Source organism: Biomphalaria glabrata, chromosome 2 (assembly GCF_947242115.1).
Source record: "Biomphalaria glabrata chromosome 2, xgBioGlab47.1, whole genome shotgun sequence".
In the NCBI taxonomy this organism is placed as follows: Eukaryota; Metazoa; Mollusca; class Gastropoda; family Planorbidae; genus Biomphalaria; species Biomphalaria glabrata.
Window position 1 is genome coordinate 62,087,607 of NC_074712.1, and position 14,992 is coordinate 62,102,598.

The 14,992-nt window shown below is 37.8% G+C and overlaps 1 protein-coding gene across 4 annotated transcripts in view; it reads left to right on the top strand.

The window, feature by feature from the left end:
- LOC106061895 (NXPE family member 3-like) overlaps window positions 1–14,555 on the top strand; it is a 32,685-nt gene extending 18,130 nt beyond the window's left edge. For 3 of the 4 annotated variants that reach the window (XM_056021811.1, XM_056021813.1, XM_056021812.1), the window contains 8 exons: window positions 636–820; window positions 2,427–2,609; window positions 6,148–6,239; window positions 6,778–6,827; window positions 7,298–7,482; window positions 11,246–11,335; window positions 12,018–12,110; window positions 13,475–14,555. In XM_056021811.1, coding sequence (XP_055877786.1) covers window positions 636–820; window positions 2,427–2,609; window positions 6,148–6,239; window positions 6,778–6,827; window positions 7,298–7,482; window positions 11,246–11,335; window positions 12,018–12,110; window positions 13,475–13,909 — 1,313 coding nt within the window. In that variant the 3' untranslated portion in view covers window positions 13,910–14,555. The remainder of the gene's footprint in view (window positions 1–635; window positions 821–2,426; window positions 2,610–6,147; window positions 6,240–6,777; window positions 6,828–7,297; window positions 7,483–11,245; window positions 11,336–12,017; window positions 12,111–13,474) is intronic. The other variant, XR_008776716.1, reaches the window with a different exon arrangement.
- The last annotated feature ends 437 nt before the right edge of the window (window positions 14,556–14,992 follow it).

Consider the following 14,992-nt stretch of genomic DNA (forward strand, 5'->3'; position numbering starts at 1 on the left):
TGCCGCTGATAACGTATCATCAAAGACCAAGGTGTGGTGCAAGTAGAGGAAATCTTTTGAGAAATAGAAGTGCGGTTACAATAATTATGATTATGCCGCTGATAACTTATCATCAAAGGCCAAGGTGTGGTGAAAGTACGACCATGTTTCACTTTATTTTATTTTTCAATCGCTCTTTCTTGAAAATGGGCGCGTCATTTTTAGCCTTGAAATAAGGTTTTATTTTTTTCTAATAAAGGCGGAGTTCACCCATCCTCGTGATATCATGTCGCCTGTATAATTCCTTTTAAACATTAACGTGTTACAATTTTGTCATTTAAATAAAAAATGAATACATTAAATATTGCTCATTTCATGATTTTTAAAATTACAATTTGTTAGATAAAAATGATCAGATAATGAAAATATCAGGGGATGAAATGACAGGAGATGAAATGACCGGGGATGAAGTGACCGGGGGATGAAATGACCGGGGATGAAGTGACCGGGGATGAAGTGACCGAGGATGAAATGACCGGGGATGAAGTGACCGGGGATGAAGTGACCGGGGATGAAGTGACCGGGGATGAAATGACCGGGAACCATCTAATGCTACTCTTATTCTGAAATGCCTGTTATATGTTTCTCTCGATCAGGAGGAGATCAAATCAACGTTTGGGTAACCAGCGATGACCCCAAGGCTTCTGTAGCGGCTGACGTCGTCGACAACAGAAATGGCACCTACACGGCCTTGACCCGTCTTCCATGGTGTGGCAAGGTTAAGGTAATGGCCGTGATCGCTCATCACAGAGAAATGTTTCGAATGGACTTCTACACGCAGGTGAGAAAGTAGCTAAACTAAGTATCTTTGAGTCTGTGCGTGGATTTTATAAACTTTATCAAGACATTGATCCTAAAACCATTAACTATATACATAAGCTGACAACTTATTAATATATATATATACCTTTATCTATATCTATATTTATATGTATCTATATCTATATCTATCTATATGTATATCTATATCTATATCTATATTTATATCTATCTATCTATCTATCTATCTATATATATATATATATATATATATATATATATATATATATATACAAGGCTTGTCTTAGAGTCCGAAGATTAGTGAAGAATGCAGTATTTCCCGTGGATGCGCAGCCCCGGCTGTGACCTACATATTTTGCCACACATAGGGCAAGCATAACCATTGTCCGCAGGTGATCGATTGAGATTTTCTTTTCGTCGCCTGCGCTTGTCCTCGGCAGCAGATCTGTCCTGCACTGTGCGGACATTCCAGCAGGCGACTTTGAGAGGTATCCTTTTATCGACTCGCTTGGGACTAGTCATTTGTGGGTTAATTACTGCATTGCCTCCAGCCTGCGCAGAGTATTAATTGATTGATCCTAAAACTATCAATGCTCTACATAAGCTGCCAACTTATTAATATATTGATCCTAAAACTATTAACTTTATATACAAACACAGTGAACTTATTGATTGACATATAAAACAAATGGCATTAACAGAAAACACGCGACGTATAATAACAGAAGTGGAATACAATGTTAACTCTTTCTCTCCTAACTGACGATACCAGCGATGATTCCACCAGAATGTGGTATATAATTACGGAGAGAAAGAGTTAAACGAGAGACAAAAGGTAAAGACAATATGCTGAAATAAAGGAGAGTTTTGATCTAGACTCGAAACACGGACCTCTCACTTGGCAAGTAGCGATTATCTGAGGCACATATGCCAATCTAATTTCAGACAAAACTATTCTGAGATATAAGTTTCCTGCAGGGCAGGAGTGGGGTGGCGCACGTTTTTTTGACATTCCCAGTATTGGAACTATCATTTATCGCGGCGAATTCCTCCGTTTGCGCAGCAGGGAACGGGCTAGTTAGAGCCTAACTCGAGGACGCCAACCAGTCCGCCCGACACAGCCCGCTAAGGCCGCACCAGTCAGTCTAGTCTTTGTCCAAAGAGAGACCCGCGAATCAGCCCTCGAGTTGGTGTCCAGCGCTATCCGCTTTTCGGAGATCCCGTTGGGTCTCTAACCGTTGCCCCGGGGCCCCACGGGAGAGGGGGGCTTGACATAACCCCTTTGATTGCCTTTTACACTTGCCGGCTGCTCATTCATCAGCGGCAAGCAACCAGTACCCTTGGCCACCCCTCTGTGAGAGCAGGGTGTTCACTCGGCGACCACGATGAAGTGGTACTGGAACGCCGAGACAAAACTGTCCAGAAACTTCCTCAAAATAATCCTTTAAATCAATACAACTTGTCCTGTAAACATGGGACATGTGAACGCGTTGCGCTGCGATTCCCTGGTGTTTTTTTTTCGAAGGTCATTTATGGTTTGTTAATACTAATAATATAGACCAGTGTGACTATTTAGCATTTGGTTCTTCTTAATTTGTTTGTTTCAGAGAATCTTCAAAGCTTCTTATTTGTTCGCTGGGAGTTTTATCAATGACAAAGTGGCCGAGTTCACGCCTTGTTCTCCCCTTCCTTACATCCCCGGACACGCCAGCGAGGAACTGTGCAATCTAACCGAACTCAACGGAGAGCCATGGTACTGTGCTAGGCCAGTCAAAGTAAAGTTTCTCAATGTGAGTTTTATACAACGGTCTCAAGTAGAGGCGTGGCTCGATAGTGGGATGTGTGGATGAGAGTAAAACCGACATGGTTACCTAAAGAGCTGGAGCTCAAATCTAGATGTACCCTATGGGTTTTTAATTGCGATTTGACTCGAGTTTAGTTTCCAAAGACAGAACGATAACCTTCTCCCAGTGATGTGCGTGCGTGTGTGCGTGTGTTTCTGTGGTAACGGTGTGAAGAGGTTAGCTATGCAGTGTGAATGAATCAAGATAAGTGGCATTGTCGTTAGCTGGAGAGTCGACTCCAGAACGCCATAGTGAAAAGACGTGTGTATTACACTGAGTTAGATTTTGTTCAAAATACCATTTTATATTATTACTAAAGTATGCTACATTTATTTCATGTCATCTTAAGTTGATTTTGATCTATATTATAATAAAGGTTCTATTTAGTATTTCTCACAAAGAAGTTATTCAAGTTAAAATGTAATGAGCCTAAATAGGTTTAGTTGTCTACCAGCAGTTTGGTGCTACAAGTCAACCACCGTTCACAAAACAGATACCATCTTCCCTTCGTGCTCACAAAAAGAATTGACCATCGTGCTTCAAGCATGCTCATGCCACATCGTGCTGGACTGTCGTTTGGTCATCTTGATGGTCCAGGGTTCGTACCCTGCCCTCTGCCGTCCCTTGTCGTCATGCGGGAGGTTTGGACTAGGAAGTAGATTATCTTCAACTCTGAAGGAACACCCGAAACATGTAAACCATTTTACAAACATATATTTTTTCTTTAACACTTCATTTTAACGTAATGACCGTAATAGCATACAATAAACTAGACAATAGACAATAAACTAAATTTTACTGCAAATACTGATTATATCAGCAAAAAAGGGCAGCAAAGATTACGATTACTAAGAAAACTGTCCTCGTTTAATGAAAAGTTTAGCGAAAAGGCCTTGGCTATGTTTTATCACGCTCACATCTGCAATATTTTAAGTTTCAATATCACTGCCTGGTATGGCAATCTGAGCATTAAAAATAAAAATAAACTTAATAGAATCCTAAATGCTGCTGGCAAAACCATTGGCAAAAAACAAACCCCATTTGGGCAGTTGTTTGAGACAAACATCTATAAAAAAGCTAACAAGATCCTCGAAATAAAGAATCACCCTTTGTGTCAGGATTTTGTGATTTTACCATCACAAAAGAGATACAAGACACCGATAGCAAAGACATACAGACACAAACACTCTTTTGTTCCCCTGGCAATCAAATCATTAAATAAGAACAATCTGGTATAAACTTTGTCACATGTAAATTATGAGTGAGTGTCTGGTGTGAATGTACATTTTGGTTTCTTATAGTTATAATGTTTTTTGTTTGGTGTAATGCACAAATTGTAAGACAAATTTCCTTACGGATAATAAAGATTATTATTATTATTATTATTATTAATTTCAGGTTTCAAAATAACAATAATAATTTAATTTATACAGCGCTGTTAACAAATATAATGTAGGCTCAAGGTGCTGTGATAACATTACAAACATAAAAGAGCTAAAATGACACAAACTAATCTAAAAAACAGTTTTGAACAGGTCATAATGTACTTTTTGAATGTCTTGTAGCATGTTGTCTGTCTGAGATCATATGACTATTCGCGGGTGTGTATGTCCGTCCGAACCTGTGTGATGAGCACTCTGCTATACGGTAGTGAAACAGGGTCAACCTACTCTTGGTAGGAAAAAAAATATGAATATCTTCCACCAAAGATGCTTAACTCTTTCTCTCCGTAATTATTTTTGCACGTTTTTGAAGGAATTCTTCGTTTTGCTCATTACTATTTCACTACCCCTGTTATGATTGGGCGTCAATAGCTTTGTTGTTTATTATCAGAAAATTTTGTATTTGGTATAAAATTAAAGGGAAATGCATGCTCATTTTATATTTCAAAGTCAAGTTTAAAAAATTAAACATTAATTTAATGAGGTAAAAATCAACGATGGTATCGTCGATTAGGAGAGAAAGAGTTACGGTGGATTTTTAAATAAGTGGGCAAGATAGAAGTAAGCAATGAGGAAATGCTGCAAAGAGCAGGGTGCCAGGATATCCGCCTTGGCTGGCTTTATATGTCTTTATATTTATTGTCTTTATATGAGAAAAGAGTCCTTGTAATCACAACAAATTTCCATAAGGATATCCGCCTTGGCTGGCTTTATATGTCTTTATATTTTTTGTCTTTATATGAGAAAAGAGTCCTTGTAATCACAACAAATTTTCATAAGGATCAATAAAGCAGTCTTAGTCTTAGTTCACAGAATGCCACAAGGTTGACTCCCACTAGACATTCTGTATAGTGATATTATGGAGGCAGAAGAGCCTCTGGTCGTCAACTTTTAAAACTATACTGATGTACGCAATCAGGACATGAAGTTCTTCAAAAATTGACACTAACTGTTTGGAAAGAGAGACACTTGATAGATCCACATGGAGAGCGAGCATCCATTGCAAGATGTGCTTAGCTATTAATTTTACAATTCCTGGTAATAGATTGCTAAATCTTCCTACAAAGACATTGAGAAATGGAGAAAGACGGTCGACTAATCTTGTGTTGTGCCCCAACGGTCCAACAGACTAAGGGAAAGGTGAAGGTGAACTAATAAAAATAATGTGTAGTTTCAGAATAATAGAAAAAGTGTAATGTATTTTGCTGTTAAACTAGAAGCATGTCTTTTTGTTTGTTATTTAAGCACATAAGATTGTTTGGTACTTTAGAATACTATGATTGGGTGTCATTTAAATAAGGATATATATATATATATATATATATATATATATATATGTGTGTGTGTTTGTAAAATGTTTTACATGTTTCGGATGTTCCTTCAGAGTTGAAGATAGTTTACTTCCTAGTCCAAACCTCCCGCAGGACGACGGGGAATGGGAGCGGGCAGGGTTTGAACCCTCGACCGTCCACACACACATATTGGCTGCCTAGTCGTGCGGTTTGCGCGCTGGACTGTGGTTCGGATTTATCGACGGGGAACTTTGTAATTGTTAGTCTATATATATATATCTATATCTATATATATGTATATATATATATATATGTAGACTAACAATTACAAAGTTCCCCTTTCAGACCTTGCGATATATAGGGCAGATGAAATAAAGGTCGTCTGTTTCTGTGGCCCACGGTTAACGAGGATGTCAAGTAGGCTAGCACAATGACCAACCGCCTTTACTTTTCCCCAACACTAGTGTCAGGCAACTGTCAGGTACCCAGAGGATCTGGGTGGACTCAGAGGCGTCCAAGGATTGAAAAGCTGTAAACCTTAGTTTTTACCAGGCTTCATTTTCATTATCGGTCTTTTAGTAATAATTTTAGCAAATCGACGATTAAGTCAAGAAAAAACTATTCTTGTTGTAGTATGTCTTGACAATCTATTATTTTGTTTATTATCTGTCTTAAATAGTTATCTGTTACTGTAAAAATCTTAAAATATGGTATCATATTTCCTGCTTTGTTTTGTTTGTTTTTCTTTAGTGTTCACATTTTTCGGGGACCAGAAGATTTAATAACTTCGATAATCTGCCCCTGTCTGAAACTGAGACCTGGTTGAGGGCTATTAATAGAACGTGAGTCGCAATCATTTCTTACTAATTAAGAACATATTCTTAAGTTATTTTTTTTTTATCTTTCAATTTTGGTTAAGAATATTAATTTAAATATACTTTTTAGTTTTAAAAAAATTGAACACAGCACATATTTAAAATAATAATTGAATAAATGTACCCTTCAAAAAGGTCACATCATACCCATTGATATTTCTATTCCAAAGATTTAGATTTCCAGAGTATACAATGTCAATTATGTTACTAGTAAAATCACAATATTCCTATACATTACCACCACAATAACTTCACTTGGATCTTATGTTATATGTTGTATGATAACTGGTCTAGATAGACGCGCAATATTGTTACTATAGCAAATTAAAATGCTCACGCTGAAATTGTTAGTGAAAATCACTGCGTTGAATAGTTTGTTCTTTGTTTTTACTATTCCTAATGTTACTATAGGGTCTACTATAATTTGTGCTTTTAGGAATGATAAATTAAAGTAAACCATATCTTGTTATGTTGTGTTACCTGAAGGTTTTGAACATTGTTTCAGTAACACACCTCTGCACATCGCCAACAATATATCTCTCAATGTGATCCCTGGTAAGCAGCCTCTATATATAGTTAAAATAAGAAACATATAATAACTTATCGCTTTCTTTAAAGCATTATGTGAACATTTATCTCCTGCAGTGAACTTTAATATATTACCATGGAAAGCTATTAACCCTAAATCTAACAACCAGAGGCGGAACCCCAAACCTTGTTTGAGTCTCTGTCCCGTTCCATACACTAAGTGCCTTGTATAGTTCTCGCTAATTTTACAAGGAAGAAAAGGATTTCTAATTTAAGAATACGTGTAATCTCTTTGACTATCGCTGATCACTTTAAAAATATTTAATATTTAATGTAAAAACAAATTTCGGACACTCATTAGGGGCTGCCCTCAAGTGTAAGCCCTGGGGGATTTTCAAATTTAGACCCCTTCTCCCTCATCCTATACGCCATTTTATTTTTTGTATAAAGCCTTGGTATGTCCATGTTTCTGAAACACAACTGATCTAACCAAACAGATGTGACATCGAAAGAAACAACTTTGCCTCTACCAAAACTGAGATGCGACGAAAGAGATTTGTCCTCAACATTTGACGACACCAATTCTTGTGGATATTTCTATAAAGACGAATGGAGACCTTTCACCTGCCAGCTGCCGCCATTAAACTCTTCATCCATCGTTCAGTGTTTGTCAAAACGAAAGGTTTGTTTGTTTGTTTGTTTGTAGTAAATATTTCTGAGATAAATAAGTTTAAGTCATTGTAGTCATGACCAATTATCTATAAGGATCAGTAAATCAGTCGAAGTCATTGTATTTAGACCTGGCTCAGAACTATTACAGAACGGCAACTTGTCGGCTAGGGATTTGGGGACCCGGGGGACTTGATCTCTTTAAGTGCCCGTGCATTTCGACATTCGATATCATGACATGAGATAACGGCGTAATATTTAATGTAAAAACAAATTTCAGACACTCATTAGTGCCCCCCCCCTCAAGTGCCCAAGCGAAATTTTCAAATTTGGACCCCTTCTCCCTCACCCTAGCTACGCCACTGATGCAGAAAATGAAAGAGCATACCAAACGACCAAATATAAATTATCTATACAAAGAATTGGTTGTCATGGAAATGCATTTAAAACTTTTTTAGAATAGTTTGTCATTTTAGCTGTCGTGTTTGTGTTTGTAATGTTATCACAGCGCCTTGAGCCTACATTTGGTTTGTTAACAGCGCTTTATAAATAAAATTATTATTATTAATAATAAATACACACACGCACACAACGCCATTGTAAAAAAAAAAATTCACTAAAATCAAATCTAGTTGGTTTTTTTTTTTTTTAGGCCTTTGTTGGTTTTCAACCGAATAGTCATACATGAGAAACAGCAAATAGAACAAAATCGATTGATTGATTTGATTGATTTGTTGTTCCCTACAATAGTGTTCGCTAAGCGAACCATGGATCTTAGTCTTCTTTGGGCTTATTCATAGAGAGGGTGAAAACATGGACGCTTTTTTTAGAACAAGTCACGAAACAATTCTTTGGGCTTATTCATAGAGAGGGTGAAAACATGGACGCTTTTTTTAGAACAAGTCACGAAACAATTCTTTGGGCTTATTCATAGAGAGGGTGAAAACATGGACGCTTTTTTTAGAACAAGTCACGAAACAATTCTTTGGGCTTATTCATAGAGAGGGTGAAAACATGGACGCTTTTTTTAGAACAAGTCACGAAACAATTCTTTGGGCTTATTCATAGCGAGGGTGAAAACATGGACGCTTTTTTTAGAACAAGTCACGAAACAATTCTTTGGGCTTATTCATAGAGAGGGTGAAAACATGGACGCTTTTTTAGAAAAAGTCACGAAACAATTCTTTGGGCTTATTCATAGAGAGGGTGAAAACATGGACGCTTTTTTTTAGAACAAGTCACGAAACAATTCTTTGGGCTTATTCATAGAGAGGGTGAAAACATGGACGCTTTTTTTAGAACAAGTCACGAAACAATTCTTTGGGCGTATTCATAGAGAGGGTGAAAACATGGACGCTTTTTTTAGAACAAGTCACGAAACAATTCTTTGGGCTTATACATAGAGAGGGTGAAAACATGGACGCTTTTTTAGAACAAGTCACGAAACAATTCTTTGGGCGTATTCATAGAGAGGGTGAAAACATGGACGCTTTTTTTTAGAACAAGTCACGAAACAATTCTTTGGGCTTATTCATAGAGAGGGTGAAAACATGGATGCTTTTTTAGAAAAAGTCACGAAACAATTCTTTGGGCGTATTCATAGAGAGGGTGAAAACATGGACGCTTTTTTTTAGAACAAGTCACGAAACAATTCTTTGGGCTTATTCATAGAGAGACTGAAAACATGGACGCTTTTTTAGAACAAGTCACGAAACAATTCTTTGGGCGTATTCATAGAGAGGGTGAAAACATGGACGCTTTTTTTTAGAACAAGTCACGAAACAATTCTTTGGGCTTATTCATAGAGAGGGTGAAAACATGGATGCTTTTTTAGAAAAAGTCACGAAACAATTCTTTGGGCTTATTCATAGAGAGGGTGAAAACATGGACGCTTTTTTAGAACAAGTCACGAAACAATTCTTTGGGCGTATTCATAGAGAGGGTGAAAACATGGACGCTTTTTTTAGAACAAGTCACGAAACAATTCTTTGGGCTTATTCATAGAGAGGGTGAAAACATGGACGCTTTTTTTAGAACAAGTCACGAAACAATTCTTTGGGCTTATTCATAGAGAGGGTGAAAACATGGACGCTTTTTTTAGAACAAGTCACGAAACAATTCTTTGGGCGTATTCATAGAGAGGGTGAAAACATGGACGCTTTTTTTAGAACAAGTCACGAAACAATTCTTTGGGCTTATTCATAGAGAGGGTGAAAACATGGACGCTTTTTTAGAACAAGTCACGAAACAATTCTTTGGGCGTATTCATAGAGAGGGTGAAAACATGGACGCTTTTTTTTAGAACAAGTCACGAAACAATTCTTTGGGCTTATTCATAGAGAGGGTGAAAACATGGATGCTTTTTTAGAAAAAGTCACGAAACAATTCTTTGGGCTTATTCATAGAGAGGGTGAAAACATGGACGCTTTTTTTAGAACAAGTCACGAAACAATTCTTTGGGCTTATTCATAGAGAGGGTGAAAACATGGACGCTTTTTTTAGAACAAGTCACGAAACAATTCTTTGGGCGTATTCATAGAGAGGGTGAAAACATGGACGCTTTTTTTAGAACAAGTCACGAAACAATTCTTTGGGCTTATTCATAGAGAGGGTGAAAACATGGACGATTTTTTTAGAACGTCACGAAACAATTCTTTTGATGAAACTCCTATTGAGAATTGAAAATCAAATACGATTTTTTTTCTCTGTTCGTTAGCTGTGACATTTGAATTGATGTCAACAATTTAGAACACCTAGAATAAAGTTTCATGCTTATGGCAGGAGCAATGGATAAAATGAGCTGCTCCTATAATAGTGCTAGGATGCAAATATTATCGAGAAAGTACGGTAAAGAAAATACAGCAAAACAAAGTCAACAACCACGAAAGACGTCTCTATCCTTGGACTTGTCATTGGCGACACATTCAGCGACACATCAACCAAACAGGCATCTGACATGACTGGAATATCACCGGACATCCCCCTCCTAAAGTGGTTCCCTTCATTCTACAGGGCTTATATCTACTCACTCTGTCTGGCACACATTTTGTACGCGTTATTTCTCCTACCTCTCATTCTAGGATTAAGTTGAAACTTTGCACAATTATCCATTGACCTTAATAAAACGTGAGTCTAGACAATATAGTAAAAAAAAAAAAAAGTAAAGTTTCCTTTTTCAGACCTTGCGATCTATGGGGCAGATGATGTTAAGGTCATCTGTTTCTTTGGCCAACGGTTAACGAGCAGGGAGTTATGTGGCCAGCACAACGACCAACCGCCTTTACTTTCCCCAACTAAAGACTGGTACCCACTAGAGTTGGGTTGACTCAGGGGCGCCCTAAAAATCCAGAAATTTAAAATCCCAGTCTTCACCGGGATTCGAAATTAATTAATTCTCTAATCTCATCGATCATCTGTCCCTTTGACTTTTGCCGTAGGGGTGCTATGACAAATCGCGAAACCAAATCCGTATATTTTTCCTGGTCAGCAGCTGTTCTTAGTAGGAAAATGTTTATTAGTATTTTAAAAATATTTTGCTTGTTTTTTTTTTTTTTTTTAATCAGTAAAGTATGCTGGTCCTGCATTCAACATAATGTCACATGACCAAATCCACCAGCTCAAATCCTGACCTCTTCCACACTCGCTACTGTACCTTCATATGTACAAATTTAAACATCTAACATTGGGACATTGGCATATTGGTAGGTGAAGTGGCAGTGCCCTCGTATACTGGTGTGTATTGTAACAAATATATTTACATTTGTGTAATTGAACAGGTTATTTTTGTAGGTGATTCGAACTCCAGGGCTCAGTATGAGAGCCTCACGGATCTAGTGAAATGTATACAGAAAGTGGAAAGAACAAAAGTAAGTCGAATTTAGAGTTCAGTGTTGGTTTTGTTGTTTGTTGGGTTTGTTGTTTGTTGGTTGTTTGTTTGTTTGTTGTTGTTGTTTTTTTCAAAATATCAAAACAAAACAAGTTATCTACCTCTGTCAAACCAGTTTTCAGTCATTTTTAGATGTCTTTGTTACACCAATTATCTTTCCTTGTCTTTGTTATGCCCGATATCTAGATTTGTGATTTCTACACCATTTATCTACCTTTATATTTGTTAAAACATATATCTACCTTTGTCATTTCTACACCATTTATCTACCTTTATATTTGTTAAAACTTATATCTACCTTTGTCATTTCTACACCATTTATCTACCTATATATTTGTTACACCTTATATCTACCTTTGTCATTTCTACACCATTTATCTACCTTCATATTTGTTAAACCTTATCTCTACCTTTGTCATTTCTACACCATTTATCTACCTTTATTTATATTATACCTGATATCATTTCTACACGTTACCTCCCTTTGTCTCTCTAGAGTACTCTAGAGCTAATTAACTCCCCTTGTACATGTGACCTCAAGCCTATAACTTACTTACCGTTCTGTTCCTAACAATGGCTGGACGTCTGTGTGTTTAGCAGCATTGAATAAGCACACTGTGTATTGTGTTTATAAATATCAAGTGTGTTATTATATTTTACAGACAGCGTGGCACGCCACATTGCTGTGTGAGGACGAAACGAACAACATTTCCATTTCATATCTTGTGCACAGTTATCCATTTCTAGCCTCCCATGTAAGTAGTACATTGACGTTTTACAAAGTTTATATCCACTCACTCTGTCCGTCTGTCCGTCTGTCTGGTTAAAAGTGTTTACACGTTATTTCTCCCACACCCATTCTCGGATCAAGTTGAAACTTTGACCAATTATTCATTGACATAGACAAGACATGAATCTAATATAATAAAAGGAAAAAAATGCTAGTAATTTATTTTGTTTAATAGCAACAAGGCAAGTTAATACTTCAGTATTGACAGATACGGCTAAATTTGTTGGGTTTGGTCTCTTTAAATAATTGTTAACCCTATTTCTCCCTCACGCATTCTCCGATCAAGCTAATACTTTAAAAAAAATTATTTATTGTCCCTAAGAAAACATGAATCAGTAAACAAAAATATTAATTATTGATAATTAATTATTTTGCTTGATATCTAATAAGGGAAATAACTTGTACATTATTGGTAGATATAGTTTTAAGGACAGAGAATGGTATGGGTTGCCTGAATCAGCCAGGGAAACTTCTAATGCAGTAGAATTTAAGTAATGGAGTGCGTTGCCTGAATCATTATTATATCTTAACTAAAAACGTCAAATAACGTAAATAACATCTTTTGTGAACAATATTAAATATTACTTTTATTATAATATAGGCAAAATAAACTTGTGATGACATGTAATAAATATAGTAGACTTTAGTAATAATATAAAGTGATATTTTAATCAAAATCTTACTCACCACAATAGCACAACCTTTCAGTCTCACTGTCTGGAGTCGTCTCCCCTAACTAAGACTAAGTGACGACAATACCACCTACTTGCATCATTCACAACCAATCGCTAACCTTTTAGCACTGTCATCATTGAAACAGACAAATACACACACACACTTCATAACAACATGTATGACTAGATTGACACATGAATTGCGTAGGACGTAATTATCTTCTTTTTTTCAAGTAACGTCTGTAATCTATAAGATAAGGGCAGATGATATAAAGATCATCCGTTTCTGTGGCCTACGGTTAACGAGGATGTTATGTGGCCAGCACAAAGACGTACCCACGTACTGCCTTTACTTTTGCCCAACTAATGTCAGGTACCCATTAGAGCTGGGTGGACTCAGAGATCCCGAAAAAAAAATTAAATTGTTCACCAGTATTCGAACCCTTGACCCCCGGGTTGGAAGCCAAGCACTTTACCGCTCAGCCACTGCGCCTTTAAGATAAGATACGATTACTGTAAATATCCTAATGTGTGCAAATTTCCTAATGTTACTTTAGTTTTAGATAGAAAAGTTTTGCGCATTTTTTCTTCCTTCCTTCCTTCATTCCACCCTGTAATAAACACTAATCCTTATTATTCTTTGCTGTTACTCTAGGGCGAGGAGCTGCCTATTGGAAGAACTGTCTCAGACACAAGATTGCTTGATTCTATTCCTTCGAACGGGAAGTACATCCTTCACTTTCACCATTTCCTTCACCTCGCCCCGTATCATCTGTCGGTGGCAGAGACCCGCCTGAATCTAATCCGAGATGCCGTGAAGCGCCTGTTAGACAGAAACCCTCACGTGATCATTCTTTACCAATCAGCGCACTACGTCTCCGGATTGAATTTCTGGACGAGGGGTGGCATATTTTACGTGGAGCTGCAGAAGCGAATCCTGAGGGGGCTCGGAGATAGGGTGATGTTTGTGTTCACCTGGCCCATGACCATAGCAGCGGACAATGATGACTTCCATCCACACATCGCCAAAAGTTTTACGCACTTATTTACCGGACATATATGTGGACGACTCCTTAAGAGCACACCCTAGTCTAGTGTCCAGCTTGTTTTAGAATATTTCGGACGATCTCTTCAGAAAGGAAGATTATAACGTCATAGTCCTGACGTCAGGAGAGGGCAGTAGGCGGGTTCGAAATCGGACTATCACTATGACAGTTCGAAGCGCTTACCACACCACCAGGCACTTATGGTGAATATGAGTGAGGCCAGTCATCATAGTAGGCCTCAGAACTAACCCTCAACTTCGCAACTTAAGGGAATTTCAGACCAGTAGCTCGTTGCCAGGTCACAGGACTAGTATCTCGAAGCGTATACCACAAGACCAGGCACTTATGGTGAATGTGAGTGAGACCAGTCATCATAGTAGGCCTCAGAACTAACCCTCAACGTCGCAACTTAAGGGAATTTCAGACCAGCAGCTCGTTGCCACGTCACAGGACTAGCATCTCGAAGCGCATACCACAAGACCAGGCACTTATGGTGAATATGAGTGAGGCCAGTCATCATAGTAGGCCTCAGAACTAACCCTCAACTTCGCAACTTAAGGGAATTTCAGACCAGTAGCTCGTTGCCACGTCACAGGACTAGCATCTCGAAGCGCATACCACAAGACCAGGCACTTATGGTGAATGTAAGTGAGGCCAGTCATCATAGTAGGTCTCAACACTAACCCTCAATGTCGCAACGTTAAGGGCATTTTAGACCAATAGTTTGTTGCCACGTCACAACTGGCATCTCGACCTATGATATAGCAACGAGCTATTGGTTTAAACAGCCCACAGGTTGTGACCTCACAGGACAGTGTTGAGGCCTTCTGTGACGATAGGTCTGGTTTCTGGCAGTAGGAGGCAGTTTAACCTGGCTAATGTTTAACCTGGCTAATGTTTAACTTGGCTAATGTTTAACCTGGCTAATGTTTAACTTGGCTAATGTTTAACTTGGCTAATGTTTAACTTGGCTAATGTTTAACCTGGCTAATGTTTAACTAAACTAATGTTTAACCTGGCTAATGTTTAACTTGGCTAATGTTTAACTTGGCTAATGTTTAACTTGGCTAATGTTTAACCTGGCTAATGTTTAACCTGGCTTATGTTTAACTAAACTAATGTTTAAT